The sequence below is a fragment of the Electrophorus electricus genome, chromosome 20, assembly GCF_013358815.1.
Source record: "Electrophorus electricus isolate fEleEle1 chromosome 20, fEleEle1.pri, whole genome shotgun sequence".
Taxonomy (NCBI): Eukaryota; Metazoa; Chordata; class Actinopteri; order Gymnotiformes; family Gymnotidae; genus Electrophorus; species Electrophorus electricus.
In genome coordinates, this window is record NC_049554.1 from 15,685,838 (window position 1) to 15,713,337 (window position 27,500).

The window sequence follows — 27,500 nt, forward strand, 5'->3', positions numbered from 1 at the left end:
GAGGAGAAGCAACCGTGAGAGCCACATGATGAGAAGGATCAATTATGTCCAGATGGCTTTGCTCTATATGGAGTTCCTTTTGGCTTTGTCAAATTCTGACATTACTGTTGGCACATAATTATCCAACTGCAGCACAGAGACCAGAGTGCAGGAACCCCCCCCAAAAAAACCATACTGAAACAATGAATTTTACACTAGAGCCAACTGCCCACAAGCTTGTGAAATTTGGGCTATTGTCTGAATTCTTCAGCAATATGCATGTAGAACAGTGAGTTTATGTTGTCAGCTGTGAAAACGGACTGTAAAGGTTGGAAATGCCCCATTTCAGATGACCATCCAGCCGTGTGCCATCTTAATTATTCAGGCGGTGAAGTCATCACGGATGGCAGAGAGTAGGTGACACCTCCATGACAGCAGTAACATATAGCTGACAGACACATCATAGTTTTGCAACGCACACACCAAGACCAGAGAAAAATGAAGTTTGGACCACCAATCCCACTTACAGCTGTTGGTGTCGTTGGCCACAGCAATGATTCCCATCGGCTGCTGGGGAATGTCTGCGCGCAGGACCTTCATGTCGGCACCACTGTACTTGCCTGCACGCAACACTGCCCTGCGCACCCAGTCTGTCCAGAAGATGTGGTCACCGTACACCGCGAGGCCGAAAGGGTGCACAGGCTCATTCTTTAGAAGCACCTATGGGGGGCAAAGCACGCTGTATTGTAATGCAGAAGGTAACAGTAAAGCAGTCAGTACAGTGCATAACTGGTTCAGTACAGTATGCAACTGGTTTCTGACACCAGCATCATCTATTAAACGAACACTGTTAAAAAGCAAGAACACCCTGCTAAGTTTAATAATAACAAACTCCCTGGTAACCTTAGCAACAACAAATGTCCTGTTAAGCTTAGCAATAACAACCCCCTGGGAGGCCTTGGGAGACAGATCCAACTAAATACCTCAGCAAGGTAGTTAACCAGTGACTGTCCATCACCGTCTGATCAGTTATGGTCTCTACTAAGCCACAGTCAGATTAGTAATGGTCTTCACTGAGCCACAGTCTGATTAGTAATGGTCTTTCCTTGGCTACTGTCTGATTAATTATGATTTCCACAGATGTACTTTCTGATTAGTTATGATATCCACTGCAAGTATATTAAGCAAATAATGGTATAACAAGTTAACAAGATGACATAATTTTCTTCTAAGCGCTAAGACTGGGCTCAGTTTTTTAGGGTTATTTTAATCCAGTATATTTGTGGAGCAATACAATTCCCTACAAGTATGGTACTGCAGTGCTTTACTATGTGCAGGAACAGAAAAATGCATTCACAAGCAGTATATTGCACTGTGTTCACTAGTAGTGCATTGTGTGCAGTGTTGTGTTGTTGTGATGCATTTTGTGCAGATCTTGTGCTTTGTGAGTGTTTGTATATTGGACTCACGTAGCGGTGGCTGCCATCGTATTCACAGCGCTCAATCTTGTCCAGCGTGGCGTCTGTGAAGTAGAGCTTCTCAGAACGGTGGTCGATTGCCAGACCGTTGGGTGTGCGGATGTCTGTGCCGATGATCACCAGCACGTTGGCACCGGACAGCTGAGCTCGCATGATGCTCGGGGACTGCTCGTTCCAGTTGGTCCAGAACATCAAGCTGGTATACAGGGAGAAGAGGAACAGAGTATAGAGGCTCTGTGCTGAACAGCCACTAGCACACTGATGCGGAAATATTCTTCAGATGGCCTCTGAGAATAGCATCTAAAAGCTAAAACACAGTATTCTGCAGGGTTTGCAGTTTGGAAAAAAGCAAATACATTATTTTAATGCACTACAAATATGTTAACTGTTTATTTTAAAAAAAATGTTTTGCAATGTAAAACGTGTATATCATATAACATTATGCATACCGAGCCAGATGGTGACGAATCAGTCACAAGTGGTTCCAATAGTGGTGTAGCCTTGGCACATACAAACCCCATACTCTGTCACTGTTAATGGTGCCTCCCCACTGGATACCCTTAAAGTCCCATTTCAGTCTTCGAGACAACTGTTACATATAGGCCCTTAAAAAACAACTCACTTTTGACACTCATCTAGGACAAATGCTCGTGGGTGGTCATCTCCAGACATGGTGACCACGGTGTCCCGGTCGAAGGCCCCCCAGCGACTCTGGTCCACTGTGTGTCGGGAGATGGTGGAGGTCGTGTAGCTCGTCCAGTAGAGTGTGTCCCAGCCCCTGTGATATGCCAGGCCTTCCACAGAGCCAACATCTGGAGAAAGGGGAAATACATTGATACGCAACAGACATTTTAAAGATCAATTAAGAATATAAATTGGGAAGTTCACACACATGCACATGTACACACACAAAGATCTGGACAACAGTAAGCATAAGTGTAGTAAGTACAACGAAGGTAAAGGGCTGAGAAGACAAAGATAATAGAAGTAAAGCAGTCAGCATGCCCCTGTGAAAACCCTGCCATGCCCTTAACCCTAACCCTCCCCATAACGCTTACCCTGCCCTTAACCCTACCCTCAACGCTAACCCTACTCATAACCGTAACCCTACCATTAACCCTAACCCTACTCATAACCCTAACCCTACCCTTAACGCTAACCCTACCTTTAACCCTAACCCTACTCATAACCCTAACCCTACCCATAACCCTAACCCTACCCATAACACCAACCCTGCCCCTACCTGTTAGACCTGCCAAGTATAGGGACAAGTGCACACAAACACTTTCAGCTGGTTCATAACTGGGCATGTAAATTAATACACTGTAAAACTACATACATTTGAGAATGTTCACTTACACACACACACACACACACAGAACATGTATACTGTTTCTTTTATACTTATGTCCACACACTAAACATATATTGTTAGGTTTATTTTTATATACACACACTGAACATGTATACTGTTTACCTTTATTTTTGGTTATACAGTGCTTGTTGGACATACACACTACACAATTTAAACACATCAAGTCTAGAAGACATTAGGACCAGATTTATAAAACTTCACAGTAACTGACATGGCAAAATGTTCAATATGGTATATAATTTATATTCATAAAGTTACAGTAGATATAATTAGTGCACCGGTGTAAACAAGAACTGTGTTGTTGCGCTGAGTTGATGTCTTCAGTACGTCTTCTAAATCATTGCAGAACAGCAACATTCAAAATTGTATCTATCCATTTTGTTGAGGACTTGCATGTGTGATCATTGTTAGAGAATAGCTTATCTATTCCACATCAGGAACTTCCCGTCAGGTAAGCTCAGGTGGTGTCTTAGGAGTCGCTAAATTCATATCCATATTTATGAATGAAGATACATTACCATGGTGCTATGGCTGTTACTGTCACAATAAATTAATTTGGTCTTAAGACTTTAAACTAATTCTGGTGCAAGAGCAAGTTAGCACAACATAATGCGCTAGGGCTCACTTTTTACATTTGTATTCATATTTTTGTCATTTTGCAGAAGTCCTTACAAAAGCAACTTACAAAAAAGCTGAATTGTCAGCTCATGAACAGATCCTAAGCTCAAAGAGGTTTGAGTCCAAAAATGCCAAAAGCCCTTAACCCTAAATACTGCAAGAAAGAAGAGCCAGTCTTACTGAGGCTTTAAAACATCTAAATGCTTCTACATGTTGAAGGCATCAGTAGGGTTTTTACACATGAACATTTAAACATTTACTGTGGTTCAACCTTATTATTTAATCAGCATTGATGAAGCACAGATTAGTTCTCAGTAGCCATCCATAAAAGATGGAACTGCTCTTAGAAAGGATGTTGGGTATCAGACATTAGTATCAGCCATAATCTGATTTAACTGGTTAGTTTGACCATACAAGCCATCCAGGTAATTCATTAAGACAAATAAGGAAAGTTTAGTGTATGTGCAATTAACCTTAAAGTATGGGACCTGTTAGGAACCCATCACATGACTTTTCAAGGTCCCTAAAATTAATTCTCATTGTCTGCCATTTAGATAATACAGAGTTCCACTCCATACAATACAGATCTCCACTCCATTAGCTCCTGTGGTAAGGGGACTACAAGCAAATCCACCATTTCAGCTGAAAATTATGGCAAAGCAGTTTTGTGAGGTTCAAAGTACATGGTATCAGGCTTTTATATGGAGCAAATGCACACATGAAAGAAAAGAAAAAAAAAAAAAACAGTATGCAAAGCTTTGAAGAAGCTTTTATAGTATACACACACTCCCACCAGACACCCATCTGAACGAACAGCCAAACACATTTCCCTATTTATAGAGCTTTGTCACTGGAAAGAGTTCAAAGGACATCTAGCTTGTCTCACAGACTCTTTACCGCAACTCTGGGTGAAGACGACTCACCGCACCAGACATTGAAAACTACAGCATTCTGTTGTCCCTTCTCTTTTTTTGGCAGCTCTTTCAGGATAAGAGTACATTACCAGACATCATCAGTCCTTCATGGATGCTTTTCCAGAGCCTGGAACTAGGAGAGGAATTTAAGTAATTTTTGAAAAAACATTTGCTGCAATTGCCAAGCTTCGACAGCCTTGGGAGACAAAAACATAAGGTGTGCTGCTTCACTGAGCCTGATATTTCTACTTTGCTTCATTTATTAACCTGAATATCATGTAAACACAATATTGATTACAAGAATCAAGAAGCGTAATCCACTGACCGAAGAATCTGCACCAGTGTGACAACAAATTCAAGGACTAAAGATATTACAAGCACTGTTTTGTCATCATCTTTGAACAGACCATCCAGGAATGTTCTTTGGACTCCAGACTGTTTAAGTATGCAGTAATCATTCCAGAAAGGTGTGCTGTATATCGATCAGGGAGGACTGCCATGTTGCAGTGATTTCCTCATTCAGTATTTCACAATGCCACAGGGAGTGGAACAGGAAATCTACTTTGAACACTGTACAATATTTTCCCACAGATTTTGGAATGATGTTGTTTTCAATAACGCTACTATGCCTCCACTACTGACAATTATGGTTAAATAGAGTTGTTTGGATTGATGCAGGTGTTGATTGGCACTTGTGTGAGAAAATGAGTCTGACTGGAAAAAAAAGAAATGAGTGTTGCTCTTTGGACTAAACCAGACTGGTAAAGTTTAGGATGCGTTACTGTCAGGTAAGCCATGAGTAACCTTCTCACAGATAACAGCAGCAATGCACTGGGATCAGGTGCCATGGACAACATTAGCGATGTGTCAGGACCAAGCGATATTGAGCGGATACTGGTCCCCATACTGGACACCTTCATCCTGGTCGCAGGGGTGGTTGGACACATCCTGGTCATCACTGTTATTTGTCGGATGCTGAAGAGAGGGCAGGCGAGTGGACCCACCACTGGGGGAGTCCAGGACACCAGTGCCAACGGCACAGACATTCTTCTACTGTCTTTAAGTGTATCAGATCTCCTTCTCCTTTCCTGTATTCCTTATCACACTGTTACCATAGCTACCCACCACTGGCCTTTTGGTAGTTTTATGTGCAAGGCTGTGAGCTTCCTGGGAGCGATGTGCACCTCTGCGAGTGCCTTCACCCTCGCAGCCTTGGCCTTCAGCCGCTTCCTTACTGTGGTTCATCCTTCAAAGGCTTACCGCTGGCGTCAGGGCCGCCGCATTAAACTGGCCACGGCTGCTCTGTGGCTGCCAGCCATTGTGTTAGCGCTGCCGCAGTTTTCCTGGCGGACTCTGGTGTCTGCCAGTGGCACCCACACAACTCGACAGGACATGACGTGTTTCCACTTCCTCTCCGACACGAGCCAAATAGCCTATGGGATGTGCCATTTCATGTTTGCCTTTGCTCTTCCACTTGGGGTTATAGTGGTAGCATATGGAAAGATCTACAACTTCCTGCGGAAGACCAGACGAGGCCGCACAGGCCAGGCAGACCGCCTGGAGAGCTATCAAACACAGGTGACCCAAACATCTGTTCTGCTCGTGCTGGGGTTTGCTTTGTGCTGGCTGCCCTCCTATGGACTGATGTTGGCCCAATTTGCAGACCATTCTACAGTCACACGGCCATCCCCTCCCTACGGAGCCTTGGCTACCTTCGCCCGGGTCACGTCCATTTCATCTACTGTGGTGAACCCCATCCTGTATGTGTTCATGTCACAAAAGTTTAGGAAGGAACTCAAAAAGCTCTTTGGCAGAGACTGAGTAGACAGACCAGAAGAACAAGAAGTCAAGTATATCATAGCAGACTTTAGAAAGACCAGCTTGCAGCAATTACTGCTGCTTCTGCATTCACTGAAAGAAAGTTTCAATGCCATTACTTTCATTATTAACATCATATATTACATGATAAGATGCTGGTCTCATGGAAGGCAACATTGCTGATTATTATGTTAGAATAGCAACACATGACCACTGTACGTTTTTACATCTTTAAAAGTTATGAATTATGGTATTTATGCTTTATGGTATTTGGTTGTATAGTTTTTACTGCAATATATTAAAGTTAGACAAAGGTAAATAAAGTCCTTCTCTCTTTAGGCATCTCTGCAACACAAGAATGCAGAACAATTTGTGTTTGAAACAGAATTTTGTAAAATATTTCTATTGCTTGCTAAAAAAAGATGCAAAATTCATTAAAAGACTTTGGCACCGATAGTTTTCCGTTCTACAGAATTGCACTGCACTCCACGGTGTCACAAGCAACGTTTAGAGGGCAGAAAGGGGGAGAAACAAATATCGCATATCTTTGCTGTGTCTCAAAATTCTTGTTTGTGTTTATTTTGAGAGAATTGTCAGTTTGTTTTCACACCATATAAAAGAACTGACTGACTTGTTCCACCTTCCTTCTCTGTTTTGTGCTGTGCCTTTGAGTTAGTGTCCCTCCAGCAGTGGATCTGTGATAATAGATGAGGGAAATGATTGTGGATCATAGAAAGATTCCACATTGTGTATATTTACAAAGACTTTTATATACACCAAAAGGCAAAAGCTGGTGTTTACTAAGCTGAGCTGACATTTGTAATTATATGATCACAAATCTTATTGTGTAATTGAGGACTTTTGAGGGTAGAAACACTGGAACCTGGAGCTCAGCAGCTGCTTCGAAATACATGAGCAAAGAAAGGGACCAATCACAACAGAGAAAAGGGGACCAACCACCAACAGATAAAGGCTGAAAAAAAAATACATAATTATGCAGCTCTACCAAAAGGAAAAGATCCCATGGAGACAAAGATAATGTGAGAGTGATACAAAAAAACAGAACCTCAGAAAAAGGCAGTGAGCTCCTCAGTCACTTACTGTCCACCACTGTTCTCCGTTCCGAACCGTCATCATTGATCTGCTGGATGGTTCCCGAACGTGGATGTCACTGTAGAAGATGCGCTTGGTCCCTCCTTCCCCCCACGATGGTCAAAGGTCAGTGCAATCACGTTCTTCATGTGCTCGGGATCTTCAAACGGCTTAACAGGCGCATTCAGGTTGCTCTCGTCTGACAGGTGCACACTCTTCAGGATTGTGCGCTCCGAGTAGAGCAGGTACCCATCATAGTCACGGCAACCCCGGCCGTCAGCAGCCAGCATACCATGGGCACATGCGCACGTGCGCCGCCCGTTGCCACGGTAAAGGCACAGCTGCTGGCAGCCACCATTATTGCCCTTGCATACGTTCGATCCTGCAGTTATCACAAAAATGTGTTGTTTTAAAGAAACGTGGTATTTTACTTCATTATGCCATCACAGAAAGATTGCACCTAGTTAAGCTTGCGCTAGGAAGGACAGCCTGGCAGGACAGAAGAGTGGCACCCACCCTGCTGCCGGGCGCGGTTGAAGACCTTGATGTCTTTGAGCTGCACTCCAAGGCCTGTTCGTAGTGTAACAGAGTCTGTGGCATTGTGCTTACTCCCTCTCTTTATAGAGCCATTAGAATGGGTGCTAGGAAAATAAACAAACCAACTCAACATGTTAAACAATGAATAATTACTAAAATGACCACTGAGAGCTTTTTAACAGTTATGATCATGAAAAATTATTAGATCAATGTAATCTGCCCATTTAAAACTTCAATGCAACACGACTTTATATGTAAATCAACAGGCTGAGCATACAGATGTGCATGACTGTGATAAAGGAAGTGCTGTAGCCATCTTTGATTATGCAGTGATTACGCATTGACTGTGATTCTTCCAGTGTCCTCAGGGGCTGTATGATGCATCACTCACCGATCGCTCCAGTAGATATAGCTCTCAAACACAGAGACGGAGAACATGTCCATGTTGTTACTGGCCAGGACCAGCTCCCGGTTCTCCCCAGTCTCCAAGTTAATGCGCTCGATTTTGTCAGTACGTGCATCGCACCAGTACAGTAGACCATCCTACAGGACACACAGACTGGGATCACTTTTTCCCTAGGGAACTGGACAGGTGTCACGTGAGAAAGCGTTTGTCTATGGCTGAGATGGGGTGAACGCAAACAAAGGTGTGTGTACATGCACATGTTATATGTAATCCTGACAGACATGTGTCACACAGCCTGCTTAGTGCACTAAATATTCACCTGTGTGGATTAAGAGTCTATGGATTAAGTGTTTGTGGATTAAGAGTCTGTGGATTAAGTGTTTGTGGATTAAGAGTCTATGGATTAAGTGTTTGTGGATTAAGGTGGATTAAGAGTCTATGGATTAAGTGTTTGTGGATTAAGAGTCTGTGGATTAAGTGTTTGTGGATTAAGAGTCTATGGATTAAGTGTTTGTGGATTAAGAGTCTATGGATTAAGTGTTTGTGGATTAAGAGTCTGTGGATTAAGAGTCTGTGGATTAAGAGTCTGTGGATGTGTGTTCTTATACCTCATAGTCAATGGAAATGCCATTGGGCCAACTAATGCTGACATTGACCAAGACTTCCCTCTCACTACCATCTAGACGAGACCTCTCAATACGCGGGTACTGACCCCACTCTGTCCAAAACAGATACCTGGAAACACACCACCAATAGCAAAGTGTGTCAAAGCCATGGAATGTATGGGTTTGTGTGCGCGCGTGTGTGTATGCGCGCGTGTGCTGGGTGAATAGTGAAGGCTAACAAGAGAGACCATTCACCCTCTCTCTGGGTGGATAGCGATGGCTCGGGTTTGTCCAGCCGTAGGAAATGACCACGTAACGAAACGAGCCGTTCAGCCTGGCGACTTCGATTCACATCAAAAGCCCTGGTCTGTCCAGTATATGTTCCCTGTGGGGACAGGAAATGTAAAATGAGCTCAGATTCTTCTAAAACAGACAAATTAAACAAGGAAGTCATTACAGTTGTGTGTGCCACAGAAGCCCAATTCCATAACCTAGTGCGAAAGTGCAGTGAAGCGTTACGCAATCAGTACTTATGCAAAGACCGACACAACCTAATCTTATCATAGAAGATATGGCATCGAAACATTATCTCAGTGGCATGACATACTTGAGAGGTCATGTCAGAGGTCATATCAGCATTTCAATAAATTTCAATAGTTTTCTTTTTCCCTTGGGGGCGGGGGGGCGGGTGGGGTGTTTGTGCGTTTTGTTAAACCTGCAATCCAGTCCACTGCAATGCCCTCGACTCTGCCTATTCCATTGGTGACGACATCCTCTCTCCAGGTCTGGTCTCTCTTCGCCCTGCTGATAGTACTGAGTCCCATGTCCACCCAGTAGATAGTGTCATTTTCTAGGAGACAACAACCATAAATATGAGGGAGGACACTGAGACTGGAGTTTATGTCCTGTCCTGCATGGACCCTTTTCCCTCTTCAACAGTGTACGGTGTACCATAATACGACACAGCCACCCAGTACAGGCTATTACACTTACCAGCATGGGAACACACTCACCAGCATGGAAATCGATACCAACTGCCAGAGAGGAGCCTGAGACTGGCACCAACGCATCAGACTTGTCCGCAGGGTCCAGTGGGATGCCCCGAATGCCCTCGTGTACAGAGTAGAGCAGGAAGGAGCCCACCCCTTCCAACAACACACACACACACACACACACACACACACACACACACAGACACACAGACACACAGACACACACACACACACACAAGCGCTGGATAAGCACATCTGCCAAACGCTGTATATGGAAAACAATCATGATTATAGTACTGAAACTAATACAACTTGTGACTCTTCACCAAGCCCCTGCGTGTCATAAGAATGCCAACAATGGTACTACGAAAACAAAGGATGACAGCTATTCACATACAATTAGCATTACACAAAGATAACAATGTGGTATCAGTCCCTGTTTAGATCTAATTCTCATTTTGGCGCAGAGCATCTCATTCTCCTGCTATACTTCCCAGCGGGCATAGAAGGTCTTGAGGCGCACTGCATGAAGAGTGCTTCTCTCTCAACCAGCTCTGTACATTGTCCTCTACACAAATGCCAAAGCGCAACAAAAAAAATTCCTCTGGATTCCTCTTTTGAAAGCAATTAACAGCTGCTGCTGGAAACCATGTGTGCTTACAATACTGTGCTTGGTTTTCCTTTGTTTTGTTTTAATAAACGTGGTGTAGAGGACATAATTAAACATGGATGTCTGGAGGCTGCTAATTTAGATAAGAGTCCCTCTGGTTTGGCACCAGAGCAGACACTGTGCTAAACTTTGATCTGCAGATCAAAGATCTGAACAGAACATCATGTAATCCCCAACAGACCTCCATTATGTGTGTGTGTGTTGTGTGTGTGTGTGTGTGTCCTCCTCAGGACACATATACAAATAAATAATGTCTTTTTATATAGCACTTATTTTAGACAAGAGTCACAATGTTAAACTTTAAAGTCAGATTAGAGGATAGTAAAATCCCAATTAGGACAAAATGCAACATAAAACCACAATAATCTCAGTAAAAACAGCAACACACACATACAAGCCGTGTGCAATGGATTTACTCAAAGGCCTGTTTAAAATACACACCTTTCAATTCTCCATCTCCATGAGTCTTTAGACATGTCTGTGGGACACGTTAAAAGACCTAGCTCACCTGATCTGATCCGAGGGACACGTTAAAGACCTAGGTCACCTGATCTGAGAGAGCAAGCCAGGGGCCTGACCAGGCATTACTCTTTATGTAATAGTATGAATCTTAAACTATACTCTGTACAAAACAGGAAGCCAGTGGAGAGATTTCAGTAAGGGGGTTGTGTGGGATTGTCTCTTTGACATAGTAGTAGCTGCATAACCTGCAGACGATTTAGAGCCGATCTAAGAGAAGAGAACCTTACGGTCGTCACTGAGAGATTAAATAAAATCACATATGAACATCTTGAGCTCTTTATTTGAGACTACAGGTCTCAATTTGCTAATATTCTGCAAGTGGAAAAAACAAGACTTGGTCAATTGCTTAATGTGGGTGTCAAAAGACAGAGACTGATCAAATAAAACATCTAGATGCTATAGTTGGCAGCAGAGTACAAATGTTCAAGACTTTGATTTGAATGAACAATAAAAGTTGGCAAATATGTGATATGCAATATTAAACTTTTCCATGATCTGTCCCAGACACAGTAAATATAAAGAAAATAGCATGGGTCCCCAAAACAGAACCCTGCTGGACCCCACAGGACAGTGGCGAGGACACAGACCTAAACTCACCAGTATATACAGAAAAACGTCTCTCAATGTGATAAGATATAAACTAATAGTATAATCACCCAGTCCCATAAGCTCTTAATTAAAACATGATGGTGAACAGTGTCAAACACAGAGCTAAGGTCGAGTAGCACCACTACCCACATCAGAAGACTTTAAAATATCATTTGAGACTCTTAAGTGCGGTCTCGGTAGAAAGTCATCTCCAAAAACCAGACTTAAACTTGTCGTAAATGCTGTGTCTCTCCAGAGATGTTTGGCCACAGCTTTCTCTAATATTTTTGCTAAAAATGGGTGTTTAGATATAGGCCTAAAGTTCTTAAGCACAGCAGGGTTTAAATGGGGTTTGTCGTTAAAAGCTGAATGATGGCATGTTTAAAATAGGGAGGATCAAATTCTGTAGTCAACGACAAATTCATAAGAGACAGCACAGCCAAACCAAAATTAGGTAAAACTCTTAAAAATAATGAAAAAGGAATTACATCCAAAGGGCTAGAAGAAGTCTGCATTCTCACATCACATCTGTTAGATCCTCCAAACTGACAGGCTGGAAAAAGTCCAGCACAAGACGTGAAGGAGGACTAATACTGAGTAAACAGGTTACAGGCTGGATACTGAACCTAATAGCCAAATCCTTATCAAAAAATAATGAAATCTATTACAATCATCAACGGAAACACACAGCAGTGCAGGGGTGGAGAGATGATGCTGTTTATAGTACCAAATAAGGTTTTTGGAATTCTCTTTGAAAAAGAAAATAAACTAGCAAAATAAGCCACTCCAGCTTCCTTCACTAATACACTAGGAAACGGAGAAATGCAGTTATTTATGGTACCAGTGATTCACTTCTAGACACATGGCTGTCCATAATTATTCAGCCCTGCAACATCTGTGTCTGTGCAAGTATGACTGCAAACTATGAGTGTGCTGATGGCCTTCGCAGGACTGTTGTCAACTCATCAGGCTCTGTGTGTGTGTGTGTGTGTGTGTGTGTGTGTGTGTGTGTGTGTGTGTGTGTGTGTGTGTGTGTGTGTGTGTGTGTGTGTGTGTGTGTGTGTGTGTGTGTGTGTGTGTGTATACCTTCACAGGACTGTTCTCCGCTCCTCAGGCTATATCCAGCAGTACACATGCAGGCCCGAGTGGAGGGAGATGTCGGCAGACAGAGCTGAGAACAGTCTCCATTATTATCACTGCACATGTTGGAACCTAAACATTTAGAAGAAGTAGTGAATTAAATTCAAATCAATTATAGAAGTGTACATTTTATTGCCTGAAAGCAGTTTTACAGGAAGCAGGTCTAAGCCCCAAATGAGCAAGTGAAAGACGACCAGAAACTGGGATATCAGAGACTATATTGTGAATTATCCTAGATGCAGAGGGACATGTAAGTGACAAACAGGAACATCCCCAAACGCCCTCCTTCACCCCACCTGTCTGTACAGTCTCATTGTAGACCTTCAGGTGCATTATGGGTGAGGTGTTATTCCGCAGAACTCTCCAGTTGCTGCCATCCTTCTTATCGCATATGCCAATTTGATCTGTCCCCTGGTCCGCCCACCACAGCTTGTCACCTAAGCAACAGAATGCATGAGACAGGAGAATACCAAGAAAACACTCCCAAGAGATTGTTTAAATACTTATAAATTAAAGTGATTGTTTTTTGCAAATTCTTTTAGGTTGTTTGATTTCCATTTCATACAGATGTCAAAAGCAATAAATGTTGCATTGTGTGTGGCCATAAATTTGATCCTATTCTTTTAAGGACAAGCTCTGAGGTGCTGAACTTGAAGTTTAACCGTTTTTCTTGCTTCTTGATACCCATCACTGAAAAATATGTCTCCTGGGGGAAAATCTTTCCATCGGTCCTAGACACCATAACCAGCTTTTAAAAATTTCGAGTTTGGAAACTTACAAGAGGGCAGTCCTTCTAACTTGTAAATGTCTGTGTGCTCAGTCAGAAGTTGAGGCTAACCACTACTTGAGCATGTCTTTGGGAAAGTTGTGCATGGAGGGCGTGGCATTTACGAGAGTGGGCGGAATGCTACAGACATTAGCAGGACTATTGCTTTGGTAACGGCAACTTATATTACATGTTTGGTTAAACCTTCCTGAAAATGCACATCCTGCACATGTAACATGGTAACATCCTGTAACACTGTAGCCAGGTTCCCACTCTAAAGCCTTATTCAGGCGGATGTCATTCTAATCGCCATGGCAGTCAATATTCTGTAATATCCAGTGGAAAATGTTTGTGCTTCTTCTCAAGCATGGGAGTGTGTTAAAATCCCAGAATGTTCCTGACTTTCACTGCCAAAAGGCTGAATTTCTATGACCTGTAGTAGACGGAAATGTAAGCCATCTTTGTTAAATGGTTGTGAAAAAAACTAATAACCGTAACAAAACTCCCATCGTACAGGAAAAGCATAAAAATATAAAACATTTTGATATATGGTAACTCAAATTTAAAGATGACAAAATTGTGAAAATCTCCTGATTTTCCTGATCTGTCTGGAACAGGCTTGAAATTCCATGATATTCCAAAAATTCCAAGACCAGTGTGAACACTGTGCAACACTGTCTATGCCGTACCCATTACAGCCAGAGCAGAGGCCTTGCCCAGTTTGCCTCTGACGCCCTCCAGCACCTCCAGGGCGGTGCCGTCCAGGCTGCAGCGGCTGATGGTGCTGTTACCAGAGCTGACCCAGTACAGGTGGCCCTCGTCAAAGTCTAAGGACAAGCCTGCAGTGTGGAGAGATGAAAAGGTGTGAAATGCATGCAATGAGCCTCCAAACCACAAGGAGATGCTATAACCTATGAGGACATTCAGGCATCGTAAGTATTTGAGGCACACGTAGGAAAAGAGAATGTAGTGAGAAGGCCTCCATCAGATAGCTGGAGACAGACAACCCTTGACGTGAGACAACTGTTCACCTCAAGAATCTGAAAGCTGACGTTCCCTGTCAATCATAGCGTGTGAGTGTGCACATGTCCAGATGTCAGTGGTGCAGTGGTTTTTGTTTCCTGGCTGAGTGACAGACTACAAGAATCATGAGCCTTTTGGACCAATTAACTGGACTCAAGGACATTTTCCAGAGGAAGTGTTCTAGAAATGTTTATGGTTTGTCCTTTCAAGTTTTCAGACAGGTATGGGAAAAATCTAAATAACAGTTTAACAATAGCCCATCAACTGCCAGCAAACAAACAATCCTAATTAGTTTTTTGTATGTTTTCTTGTAGCACCAGAACCTCAGAACAGGCTGCCCCTTAAATGCCTTGCAAAGTTAATGTTTAGTGGTTTAAGATTTTACATATCAATCAAAAAGGCACCCAGTTAGGCAGCTCTTGTACTCATCAACAATGGTCAAAAAGTCAGAACAGGCTCGGAGCTTAATTATTCCAGGTAGTGAATATGAGTGAGTATTCTAACATGGGCTGTTTATACATTGGACCTCATGAACACAATTTTAATTGTGTCTAATGATCAAATCAAAACAGCTAATGAGATTACTCATGCACAAGAGTTAAAAAAACACCTCTGCCACTTACCCACTGGTCCTTTCTGACTGGTGAACAGAACAGTCCTATTACTTCCGTCTGTGTTGGCCATACTAATGTTGTCCCCATCTGTCCAGTACAGCTTTCTAGAATTTTAAGAAGAATAAAATACTGAACTGATTGGTGTTTTGCAGACACTGAAATTACATGAACCTTCAGCATGGTGAAGCAAGTAGAAGGAACTTCACATGAATTTGGACACAGCAAAAATCCCTGGCTCACAGTTTAAATGAAAATTTCGAAAATGACACTCAGCACTGCAGTCAGCTGATACCCAACTCTATAGAGCGGATCAAGAATGAAGGGTTACTCAACTCTGTAAAATCAGATCAATACACATATTTGAAGGATGAGCCCATGTAATACCCCTTCATATCTCTGTTCACTTAATGAATATAGTGTTGCCCCTAGCAACATAGTGCCTTGGACCATGGTCCAAGGCATTTTGGTGAAGATATATTGGATCCTGCTGATTTAGTTGCAGTGTGTCAAAGCTGAATGCCTCCAACTCTCTCCAAAGCTTTACACTGACAGGAAGACTCGGACATGAAGCCTGCCTACAAAACACATCCGCTAACAAGAACAGGGCAAACCAAAGCCATCAGTGTCCAACTGTTCACTGTTTGTACACAAACACCTCCAGCTAGTCTGGCTTCTGCTCATAGGTAGGAACAGTAAACATAGCCGACAACACAGCATTCTACAGCCTCATTTCAGCCTGTACCAGAGAAGCCACAGACGAAACTTTCCAGCAGTGCCTCAATACCTACAGAAAGTCAAGCATTTCAGAGGGAAATACCCGTTTATCTCTGCCTCTCCAGCTCTCTCACACACACAGACACACACACACAGACACACACACACAGACACACACACACACACACACACACACACACACACCCACCACCATTTATGAGGTTCACTATTACCCAAACAGGGTGTGATGCAGTTATTCTCTCACCTCATGCCATACTATATTAGATGCAAAAATGGCAGAGGCACGTATGTGTCCAGGTGGCTCACCCCAGGACTGGATGCACTACGAGGCAGTGAGGCTTGTCCAGGCCCTGAATGGCAGCATTTTTAAAGGAGCCGTCCAGTCTGGCCACATTGATTTGTTTCTTATTGGTGTCATAACTGGTCCAAAACAGGTTCCGAGACACCCAGTCCACTGCCAGACCGTGAACATTTGGAAGATCTGTGAGGGCAACACAAATGCAAACCAGCATGCAAGCATTCACACACGCAAAGCAAGACAAAGAGGATGTAATGGAATGATGAGGTCATGTGAAGAATATAAATTAGAATTAAATTAGAATTAAACTAAATATATAATTTACTGAGTGTTTGAATTAAAAGTTTGGATGGCTGAATCAGACAGAAATAAGTGTGACATACCAGCGGAGACAACAGTCTCAATGCCTGTGCCGTTCACAAACGCCCTTTTGATGGTCTGCGTGCGGACGTCAGACCAGTAGATTCTGTGCTCCAGCGCATCGTAGTCCACCACCGTCACATTGTCAATATCAGGCACCGTGAAGGAGATAATGTAGTTGTAGTAGGGGTTGTGTATGTCCACCCCACGGATCTCGATCTGACGAGCGTACAGCAGGAACTGACGAGACTCTGGGAGGAGAGATCAGAGAATGGCTCAAGCATGACTGTGTCCGTTTACCATTTCTACATAGTCAGGATGGTTCTTGACCTGAAAATGTAAAGACATATAGTGGCATGAACACAGGTCAGGACAAGCTGGCAAGGTAAGGTGCCTTTTACAAATCCAACATGACTCAAATAAAACTTTCCAAAACTTTCCTTTTTGTTTAGTAATGTAGAAAATTGTTACTACATATAGTCATTACCTCCAGAAATATCTAGTTAGTTACAGCCTCACAAATCCCATATAGGCCTACCCAGAGTATGAAGTGTGCTCGTGTGTGTTCGTGTGTGCGTATTCGTGCATGTGTGTGTTCAAAGACTGAATAGGATGCAACCTGCTGAGATGAAATTCATCTTCAATAACTAGTAAAGGTTTTGAAAGGTTGCACTGACAAACGAGGCCATAGCTGTGGAAGCCTGTGAGGCATTTTGGTCTGTGTTTGCATTTCAAGATGGATCTGGAAACCTAAAGTCTAGTTTTAGTTCGTCAGAGAGAGCCACTGTCTCCAGAACATTAACACATTTAAAACTCTCCTTTGCAAATGTGAAGTTCCAGTAACACATGTTTATGTTGTTTTTTACATTAAAGCTATAGTGGCACAGCATCCCACTACCTGCCTCCCAAAATGGCTAAATGTGTTAAAACTCTCATCCCCCTCAGACAGGAGTTACATTCTGCTGTGTGGAATTATCTTGATTTAAAAAAAGTGTATGACATACTGGGTACAAGTAGCTCTTGAGTTGGGAGACTGAGACACAATCATGAAATAATGGGACAGATTGAAAAACTGGTGCTTACCGTAGCAGGTGAGGTTGTCTGAATTCAGTCTCATCAAATGGGGGCAGGCACAGGAGAAAGTCTGATTATAGTTGATCAGACAGAGGTGTGAACATGGACCCAGGCCACCGTTAGCTGCACAGGGGTTAGGGGCTGGCAAACAGAACATAAACCAGGACATTTATAATAAACCACCTTTGGAGTAAAGGAGATTTTTCACTGATTGTTCAAACAAAATTATTCCTTGTAAATGAAACTTAGGATTCTCAGTATCCTAATAAATACTTGAAGGACAGGCGGACAGCAGGACAGCATCAGACCAGGTATGACAGACTGTGCTGAAAGGCTGAAGTCCAAACTGACTACAATGCAAGTCCCCCCTAAGGTGGCTGTTCAAACAGTGAGCGTGCTGCTCTATATACGATGGAGTCTGTCGAGTAACCTGCCCTTACAAGGTCAGCTGCATGTCGTCTACCTGCATGCTCCCGTGAGAACCGTTGAGTCTGCATTGGAGCAGAGAGCCATGACAACTTCAGAAACTTATTCTGATAGTCTTATTCTTAAAGGGTCTAAAACCAGCACTAAGGGCCAACAAATTTAATCTGTCTGTAGTCCATGTTGAGGCTACACAGATTTGTGCAGTGAGGGAGTGCGAAGTGTGAGGGAAAATTCACACATACTTTTACCCGGCACCCCTCACTGTGTCCCAGCTTAAAGCTGCTTCATGTGGAAAGGTCATACTAGAGCTTTGAGAATTAAAGATCAAAAGGTTTGTGTGAGACTACCAGAGCCTACAAGAGCCTACCAGAAACTATGAGACACCACCAGAAACGCCTACGAGATACTGCAATCCACAGGAATCAAGGCCAATCTAAAGCATCTACTAAGATTAATGTCTCATTTGGAGACCTAATGTCTCATGCAGAGATATGTCTAATGTCTCAAGCAGGTTTGTACCTACACATCTTTAATCAATTTCCCCGACACAAGTGAGCATTTTGTATGAAGAGGTAACCTCATTCACCTTGTGGTTGTCTTGATGGGTGGTAAACCTGGAGGTCAAATGGCTGTGTATTGGTCCTTTGTACCACAGTCACATTATTCCCAGTCCACTTGTTGGCTTTCGCAAGAGTGTTTGTACGCCAGTCCGTCCAGTAAACCTCTCCCCCATACACTGTGACAGCAAACGGGTGTGACAGGTATTCATGTCCTCGAAGAACCTCAATCAGGCCGGAACCATCATACTTGGCAGAATAGATCGCATCAGATCTAGAGGAGAAGAGCCGGGAAAAAAACAAGATTAATGAGCACCATTATATTCATGTAGTATATTAATGAGCTCCATTATATTCATGTAGTATATTAATTATTTTCCTGGGGAGAACATGAGAATGATGTCCAAATAGGTTCTCTTTCCATCATCTATGATGGATGTCAAGACAGGATAAAATTAAGACTACGAGAAGAAGAAACATGAAAACATGAAAATATCAGTTTTCATAGTGTGATTGACTGCTGCTGTGCATTTCCTGTATAATTATCTTTGGTGAGAATGCATCATCCGACACTACACAAACTGCGAGACACTTAGGAGGAACCTGGCATCAATCCAGAGAATACGGAGCTCCAGGTAGTCGACAGTCAGGCCATTGGGCCAGCCCCCGCTCCCCGTCTCTTTGTGGATGGTCCGGCGGCCCACGCCGCTCATGGAAGCAGCCTCGATCCGTGGCATGCTGGCATCCCAGTCCGTCCAGAACAGGATTCTGCCAGAGCCGTGAGGAAAAAACAGAATGAGATGCTTTGATGTGGAATTGTTTTGGTAAATTTGTAGAAAGGGAGAAGCCAACAGCAAAAGAGGGAGAGAGTTTATGAGGTAGAATGTCAGACCCTGTGTACACTGGGTAAATATGGAAAAACACACACTGTTGTCAAAAGGGATGATTGACATTCCATGTCCAAATTATATGAAAATGTAATGTAAATATTGCTATACAGTTTTCAAGAACTAGAGGTTGTTAAAGGTGACACGCCCACCAGCAGTAGCTGATACCAATGACCTAAACGTGCTTCATGAAAGTAATGGGACCAGGGGGGCGTGGCCAGAGCGTGAGCTGAACGGGAGCAGGGCGTGGGCGCATACCCCTCCCTGGGGTCGAGGGCGATGGCTCGGGGGTGCTCCACATCTCCAGCTAACAGCGTGGTGCGCATGCGGCCGTCCAGCTTGGCCACCTCGATCTGGTCCAGGTTGCTCTCCACCCAGTAGATGTTCCCAGCGATCCAGTCCACAGCCAGTCCCTCAGGCGTGGGCCAGGGCCGTACTGGATCACCACGTCGAAGCTGGTCAGAGCTGCGGAGAGAAAGCGTGATCATCTGACTGCTAATCATACATAAGGACCAAAAAGAAGCCCCAGAACACACACACAGCCGGGTGCGTGTGTTCACACACACGCGTGAAGGCATGTAAATGTGCAACACTCTGACTGGGCTTTAATGAGAGGGATGACCTCCCCAGAAGATTAACCTTTGAGTGATGGTTTCACCCTTTTGAATGTGACTATTTTGGTTGTGACTGATTGCATTTGCATGGTCTGATGTTTGCATGACTGAAACAGAAAGTAATTTCATGACTGACCTAAAGTTTCTACTTTAGGTTGAGTACATATTTACATTTACATTACAACTGTCACCTGGATATTTTCTTTATGAAATCCGTTTTAATATGTTTGTAAACGTATTCCCTATTATAGGGCTATTATAAGTCCTACCACCACTGTCGGACAGCTTCCCGCGATAGATCTTGTCCTCAACCACATCGGTCCAGTAGAGGGCGCTCTCGTTGAGATGAAAGTCAAGTGCGATGGTGTTGCGTAGGCCAGGTACTAGCACGCTGAACTCGCCCCGGTGCAGGTCAATGCGGCGAATCTCATGGCGGTTCGAGAAAATGATGAACGGCTTGAACGGATCTGTGTGAGAGGACGGTTGGACACACGGAGAGAGTCAGAAAGGGAGTCTAAGAATGGGAAGACACGTCCGGAGTTTGGTGTTGGCTCATTTACTTCTTTTCTGACTACACCTCAAAGACGTCTCAATGCTGACATCCACTTTTTTTCTGTGCTAAGAAAACTGCACGTCCAAGACAGAGGCTTTCCTTAATAAACCTTAATCATCGATGGCTTAGTGTTTAAGTTCTTCATTAAATATGATGGGAGGGTAAAGACATTTGTAGGGAAAAAAAAGAAGGAAATTTTTTTTTTTTAAATGTTTAAGGAAAGTTGTAACAAAGTCACACTGCATGACTGCCTGGTATCTGCACAACAGAGATATTAGAGGAGCGCAGAAGCAACACATCAGCTGTGCTCCTGAAAGGAAGAACTAGAATCCTGTGAGAACAAATATCTGTTTCATAAGGTTTTCATCCAAACAGTTTACTGCATGTAAAACACAACTGTTCTCTCTACCCACAGCTTTCTCTCTTCAGCTTTTCCAAGGATACAAAATCTGTTAACTGATTGGCTGATGGAACCTCTGCGACCACGGCAACCACGGCACTTCCTGCCAAAACAAATCCTCTCCTCCTCCATGTCTTTTGACATTTATATTGTGCCATTTCAGTAACTGAGCCACTCACTATGCTATGCCCCTGTTCTGTCTCCCACACCACCCATCCACTCTTAACCCAAAGCCTAAACCAAAACTATTCCCTGCTGATAAAATAGGAACGTTTCATTTGTAAACTGCGATCTCAGAACACCACGACTTCGTGGGAAAGCCGAGAATCTCCGCCTCTAGTTTTTATCCTGGGACCAGACCCAAACCCCCAGCTGCTGTCTCAACTCCTCATTCTGTTTCTCTCCTTTCATCAGCTCTTCCTGCCTTTGCCATGAACGTTCATCTATTCACAGGAAACATCAGCAAAATCCTCCATTCACTTTATTTAATGGATTTAATGGACACATGCAGCCCATTTACTCATTTATAAGGAAAACAAAGAAACCTTTCACTGGTTTGTGTCTCAAACTGTGTTTTTACAGGCCCAGAAGGTGACCCAGGCGTTCTGGACGCACAAACATCTCCCCCTCCCTGTGCTGTACCTGTGCTCCTGCATCTCTCCATGTCTGGCTCCAGCATCCAGCCCTCATAGCATGAGCACTTCACATTGAACTTGTCCTGCTCACAGCGCTGGCTGCACTTCAGGTGCTTGGCGCAGAAGCCCTGGATCTGGCATGTCTTGTTGTCGGCACCCAGCTCCATGCCAAGCGGGCATGAGCACACGATGCCCTCACCTGGAGCCACTGTGCAGTTGTGGCTGCAGCCACCGTTGTCCATGGAGCAGAGGTCTGGCAGTGGCAGTGCAGGAGAGGAGGAAGAGGAGGAAACAATGAAGAAGTGTGTTTCTGCCATCACTGAAGCAATCATGCTATAAACCTGTTCCACAGTCTGAAATGTACATCTGATATACTCTCTAATCCCCTAATGTACAGTTGATATATTCACTAATCCCTTATTATCCGTTTGATACACTCCCTAATCCTATAATGTACAGTTGATGGAACATATTACCTCATCCCATAATGTATTTGGATGGTGTGACCTCTCTCTCTGAGACACTGTCAAATACTCGCCTACCTACTAATTGTGGAATTAAGTGCAACAGGATGGCCCACACAGCAAAAACACACAGACCTTTAAACCACCAGTTCACTCTTCACCTGCCCTGATAATTTCAATAAAGGAATCCTTCCAACAGCAGTTTGAAACAGCATGCATAAACACCAAATTTGTGACATGAAACTGTTCAACAAACTACCCTACTGAAGCAAGGACAAAAAAGGATAGAGAAATTTGGACTGTGGGATTATGGGTAATGTAGTTCATTCTCACCACACAGCTTTTCGTCAGAGCCATCAGGACAGTCGTCCTTGCCGTCGCACAGCTTCTCAGTGGACAGACAGACAGTTGTGTCATTGGCGCACACGTGATGAGACAGCTTGCACACCAGCGTCTCGCAATTGTCCTCGTCAGAGTTGTCCTCACAGTCGCTGTCTCCATCACACACCCATGCCTTACTGATGCAGCGTGCTGTGGTACGAGCAGACGTTAATTGGCGCTGTTTTAAAAAAAGAAAAGAAAAGAAAAGAAAAGCACACAAAAGACGGAAAGTCACAGGGCTTTCGGCACCTGCCACATTACCCAGGAATCCTCACCAGAATCACGGCAGCCAAACTTGACAGCGGGGTCACACATGTGCGTGACCCCCTCACAGTGCTTCTCATCACTCAGGTCCATGCAGTCGGTGTCACCATCACAGTGCCATCGAAGAGGGATGCACAGACCATCCATGCGGCACTGGAACTCGTCGGCGTGGCAACCGCCAGGAGGCCGGGTTGCTGTGGGGAGGGGGAATTTGGCGAAACTGATCATGCTGAAAGACCGTGAGACACAGAGACAGTGGCAGGTGACTTGATTTCACCAGGAAAAATTCAGTGTTCTGACAACCTCCCATTTCCTCTCATTTCAACCTCCTATTTCCAACTGAACAGAGTATGTTCTCCAGTGACTCTCCATAACTAACATGTAAAAACGGTTTCACCAGGAGAAGCCACTTGGCCTACTGCACGACTCATGAACAAAGGATGAAGGACACCAAGTAAGACACAGCTGGGCAAAACTCTGTTAAACCAATGCATCCGTTATCTGCTACTGGACATGTCTAGTGTTGATTCTTCAAACTGTATGTGTTTGTGGTTCTGTACGTGGCTTGTCTATATTTTATCCACATTATAGAGCAGTCATAAATGTAGCTCACTGTGCCCTGCAGCCTGGTCAGGTCTGTTGTCCTCATACACACCACGTGTTGGTGGCGTAGGCCAATGATCAGATTATTGCACATTTTAAAAGGTTCCTTTCATCCACTAGAGTCTCCTCCGACCCACAGGGGACTAGTAACTCACCCGATATGTCCTCAGTTCTGATAACTATGCTTGCTGTGCTTCTTTTATTAATAAATGTATTTTTGGTAGAACCCTGGTGAGTTGTTAAACCCTATCCCTGCGTTGATTCACCCTAACCCTGAGTTGTTAACCCTCTAGCGGTCATCTTTCAGTTACAGCCTTAAGTTAGTACTACTAGAACCAGAACCAAAAAGTTTGGTGGCCAGCAGTGCAGTAAGGGCTAGGGTGCAAGGCCAAATTATGCTAACAAGCCTTGTTCCTGAAAACATCATTATAACACTGACATTTCTTCTTTTAGTCAATAGTGTACTCTCACATACACATACACTGTTATGTGCACATAATGTCATAAATGTAAATGCACATAAACACACAAAGGAGCATACACGCACACATCAACACTATTAGAAAACTGTTCACCCATTCTTGAAAAATGATTTATGAAACATATCGTAGGCAATATATCAGAGCGAGAAGACCAGGGTCACTTATTTGAAATAGTAAACAAAATAAATCACATACATAACTCAGTTTAAAGCTACTGTAGACACACAATGAAGGTATGAACTATTTTCAGTATTTTAAAGTATTTTAAGTATTTTTGAGTTAACCAGAGATATTCACACCATTGCAGAATGTGCACTTTCCTGGTTCTTTGAACTCAATACATGCCTAATAAATAAATCAACACATAAATAAACAAAACCCATCTCAGCTGTTCACAGAATTTGGAGAAGCTGTTCTTTTGATTGTGGCCTTCTGTGAAGAAGGGAAGAAAACGTGTAATTGTGTGTCTCGGGAGTTCAGAGGTAGAGAGAGAGAACGTGTTGTGAATAAAGAGTGTAAGGGTAAGGGAGTGTTCACACAGCGCCTTTTTCAACACACTGCATCACATGCTCGAAAAAGCAAAACTGGCTTTGCTTGGGGTGGGCAGTGCCAAGTAGGTCAACACTAGAGCACAAAACCACAATTAGATAAAATCATCTATACACATTTAAAAAACTGAACAGACTTCAGCTTGTTCTTATTGACTATGGTCATCTGTGTTTCAAACCTGGGGTGTTTGAAAACAGCACAAACCAACTTTCGTTCCACGAGAAGACAAAAGACATCCTGGATATTGCTTGGTCAGTGGATGTCCTGTGGTGCTCAGCACAAAAGTCAAAGTCTTTTCAATGGAACCACACAGTTAAAAACGACAAATCACGTTGTGCAGGTTAGAAAAACGCACTTACATAGACAAGGATGTAAAGAAGCGTGCTTTGGAACGTTGCATCGAGCTAAATGGCTTTTAAGGGGACATTAAGTCCTACCTAAGGTTAGAGTCATGTGACCTTCATTAAAACTTGCCATCTACCCAGTGGGGGTGTGTAAACTCCTCACACATGGAGAGGTGCTCTGCACATGCAGCTGTCGTCTCATTACATTAATGACTTATTTTATTTATTATGCATATAAATTCATGATTGGCCAATTACAGGGATGCTGACTAAATTATGAGGTTGACTGTGGCCACAGGATGGGGAAAGTGCTGAGAACACCCCCACTCTGATAGGAGGACGAGGCCCTGAAACTCACTGTGATTGGTGCAGTTAGCATTGTTCTCATCACTGTAGTCGCCACAGTCATTGTCCCCGTCGCACTTCCAGTAGTCGGGGACGCAGCGGCCACTGTTGCACTTGAACTGCGCGCTGGAACAGGAGTGACTGCAGCCGGCCTCGTCACTGCTGTCGCCGCAGTCGTTGTCTGAAACGCAACGTGACGTCACCACCCCGCAGCTGTCTGGGAAACGCCCAGGGCGGCGCCTGAGACACGGTGGAGTTCCGCCAGAGCCTTAAGGACAGCCAATAGCCATTTTCGACCAAAATAACTGATTCTCGAAAAGGTTCTGTTCAGGCTTCATTCAGAGAACCGGCCAGTGTTTGAACCAGTTTTTACTGGAACCAAGGAAGTATCAACAAGGAAGGACATTACACAACGGAAGCAAAAGTAGTAACAAGGTGGAGGAGCGGATAGGTTACCTGCGCATAGGTTACCTGCGCATAGGTTACCTGCGCATAGGTTACCTGCAAGCATATTTACTGTTGTTACAGATGTTTGTGATTGGTGATGTTGGTGATGAGAATAAATTATATGTCACAGGCTGAATGTGCAGGAAAAAAAAAGAAGGCAAACTTGAGCCTGAACTGAAGCGATTAATGAAACTAAATCTAAAAAAAAAATGTAATTAATTAATTATATTAAACAGGTATTATACTTTATATATTATTGATATACTAGTTATTATATATATAAAATGTGTGTGGTTTTATATTAAAATAAAAATAGTAAACATTAAAATAATCATGGAAATATAAGAACACTACATGTAGTCTAATGGATACAATTAGGTGCCCAAACTGGAACAGAACCCATTCCACATCGGTCGAAAAGGGCTATGGAAGATACTCCACTTCAGACACCACAGTGGGAAGAGGTTTGATTCAATTCAAATTAATTGCAGTGTCTGCAATTTTACTTATTTTTCATACACACAGTTTGAAAGTAAAATATTTAATCACAGAAACTGCATAGATCACACCATGCACCATGAAAAAGAGGAATTTGCATTCTGTATACTGCTCAGTCACAGTACACCATATATGTAATGCAAAATTCTCATTGCATTTTAAACTGCAGAAAACCTTACATGACAACGATGTTAATCACTTTACTACCCAAGAATATTTCTGAAGCCTTAAGAGAGCCTCCATGGCAACTTCCAGACTTCACTTTATGTAATAGGAAACAAAAAGCTATATCCAATCACAACTAAAATGTTTTCTGTGCTTTAATTCTATACTATTTGGACATCGTTATGGTGCATGTTGATCTATGCACTAACCGGTCGGGTTTGGACAATTCAACTCATCAGAGCCGTCCCCACAATCCTTTTCTGCAACAGCAAGCCAATTGGAGAGAGGAGAGGGGACATGGCACAGAGAAGAGGATATGATGTCACAAAACAAACATGGACAAATGAAACCATGAACAATAACACAGAAAACCTAGAGGAAGCATATACCCCCCTCCCAACACACACACAGGGTACTACAGAGAATGAAGGTGACAGACAAGGACATGCAACATAGGCAAAAACCATGAGTGCGAACACGAACACAAACACGCGCACACACACACACACACACACACACACACACACACACACACACACACACACACACACACACACACAGAGAGAGAGAGAAGGGCAAGCAGACAGATCCAGCATGTGGTAAGGAAGGTAGAGACAGGTGAGTACTCACCGTTGTCACAGCGCCAATTGATGTTGATGCAGCGGCCGTTGCTGCAGGTGAACTGGGTGAGAGGGAAGCAGGTAGGATAGGCTGGAACACACAGCGCAAAGTACACCTTCAATAAACTCAGCCTCGCTTTGTGCAGAGGGAAACGGATGGATATATTTAAGCAATCTAACAGCGAAAGACTAACCTAGTGTTTAACATAAATCACTAGAGGCATCCATGTGGCACAGCTCGCATGCTCCTCAGCAGCAATGAATGTCTAATGATTTAACTGTTCAGTTCAGGCCATGTGACCCTAGCTAGGAGATTAGTGCTTGAGTTACTATGGAGCTTTAATACTTAAAACTGCTGTAATCAGTTTTTCAGTCCTACAACTCCGACTCGACCCTGAAATGAGTCCACCTTCTCCCTTCAAACCCACAACCTCCATAGCGACCTTCCTCCAATGCCCCGCCCACGACAGACGCCTTCGTCCAGTGGTTAGCCTTCGCTTTTGTGTGATGATTGGCTAATTCAGCTAAAGCCAGACTGTGTTAATTTTTTTAGGTGGTGATTATAAAACCCAGGAGGTTACAATAGCTTTAAGAACTGCTTAACAACATTTAACAACTCTTTAAACATTAAAATGTATGCCACATTTTCCTCACTTTTTACC

General features: G+C 43.3%; 2 protein-coding genes across 2 annotated transcripts in view; one reads left to right on the forward strand and one right to left on the reverse strand.

Annotated features, from left to right (window-relative positions):
- Positions 1-27,500, reverse strand: part of LOC113581997 (low-density lipoprotein receptor-related protein 1-like) — a 97,846-nt gene that overhangs the window by 22,899 nt on the left and 47,447 nt on the right. The window contains 31 exon segments of the mRNA XM_035520618.1: positions 507-699; positions 1,449-1,653; positions 2,080-2,269; positions 7,284-7,338; positions 7,341-7,381; positions 7,384-7,656; positions 7,791-7,915; positions 8,203-8,354; positions 8,826-8,952; positions 9,078-9,116; positions 9,118-9,170; positions 9,173-9,207; positions 9,538-9,672; positions 9,836-9,967; positions 12,681-12,806; positions 13,031-13,171; positions 14,190-14,339; positions 15,147-15,241; positions 16,179-16,353; positions 16,554-16,781; positions 17,614-17,745; positions 18,617-18,861; positions 19,191-19,355; positions 19,733-19,902; positions 19,905-19,939; positions 20,358-20,555; positions 21,684-21,929; positions 22,474-22,671; positions 22,797-22,979; positions 25,122-25,289; positions 26,849-26,929. Of these exon segments, the coding sequence (XP_035376511.1) occupies positions 507-699; positions 1,449-1,653; positions 2,080-2,269; positions 7,284-7,338; positions 7,341-7,381; positions 7,384-7,656; positions 7,791-7,915; positions 8,203-8,354; positions 8,826-8,952; positions 9,078-9,116; positions 9,118-9,170; positions 9,173-9,207; positions 9,538-9,672; positions 9,836-9,967; positions 12,681-12,806; positions 13,031-13,171; positions 14,190-14,339; positions 15,147-15,241; positions 16,179-16,353; positions 16,554-16,781; positions 17,614-17,745; positions 18,617-18,861; positions 19,191-19,355; positions 19,733-19,902; positions 19,905-19,939; positions 20,358-20,555; positions 21,684-21,929; positions 22,474-22,671; positions 22,797-22,979; positions 25,122-25,289; positions 26,849-26,929 (4,491 nt within the window).
- On the forward strand, positions 4,891-6,464 carry LOC113581999 (galanin receptor type 2). The gene has a single exon (XM_027017520.2). The coding sequence runs from the start codon at positions 5,160-5,162 to the stop codon at positions 6,183-6,185; it is 1,026 nt and encodes a 341-aa protein (XP_026873321.2). The 5' UTR covers positions 4,891-5,159; the 3' UTR covers positions 6,186-6,464.

Coding starts and splice junctions, on each gene's coding strand:
- LOC113581999 (XM_027017520.2), top strand. CDS start 5,160: ATGAGTAACCTTCTCACAGATAACAGCAGCAATGCACTGGGATCAGGT.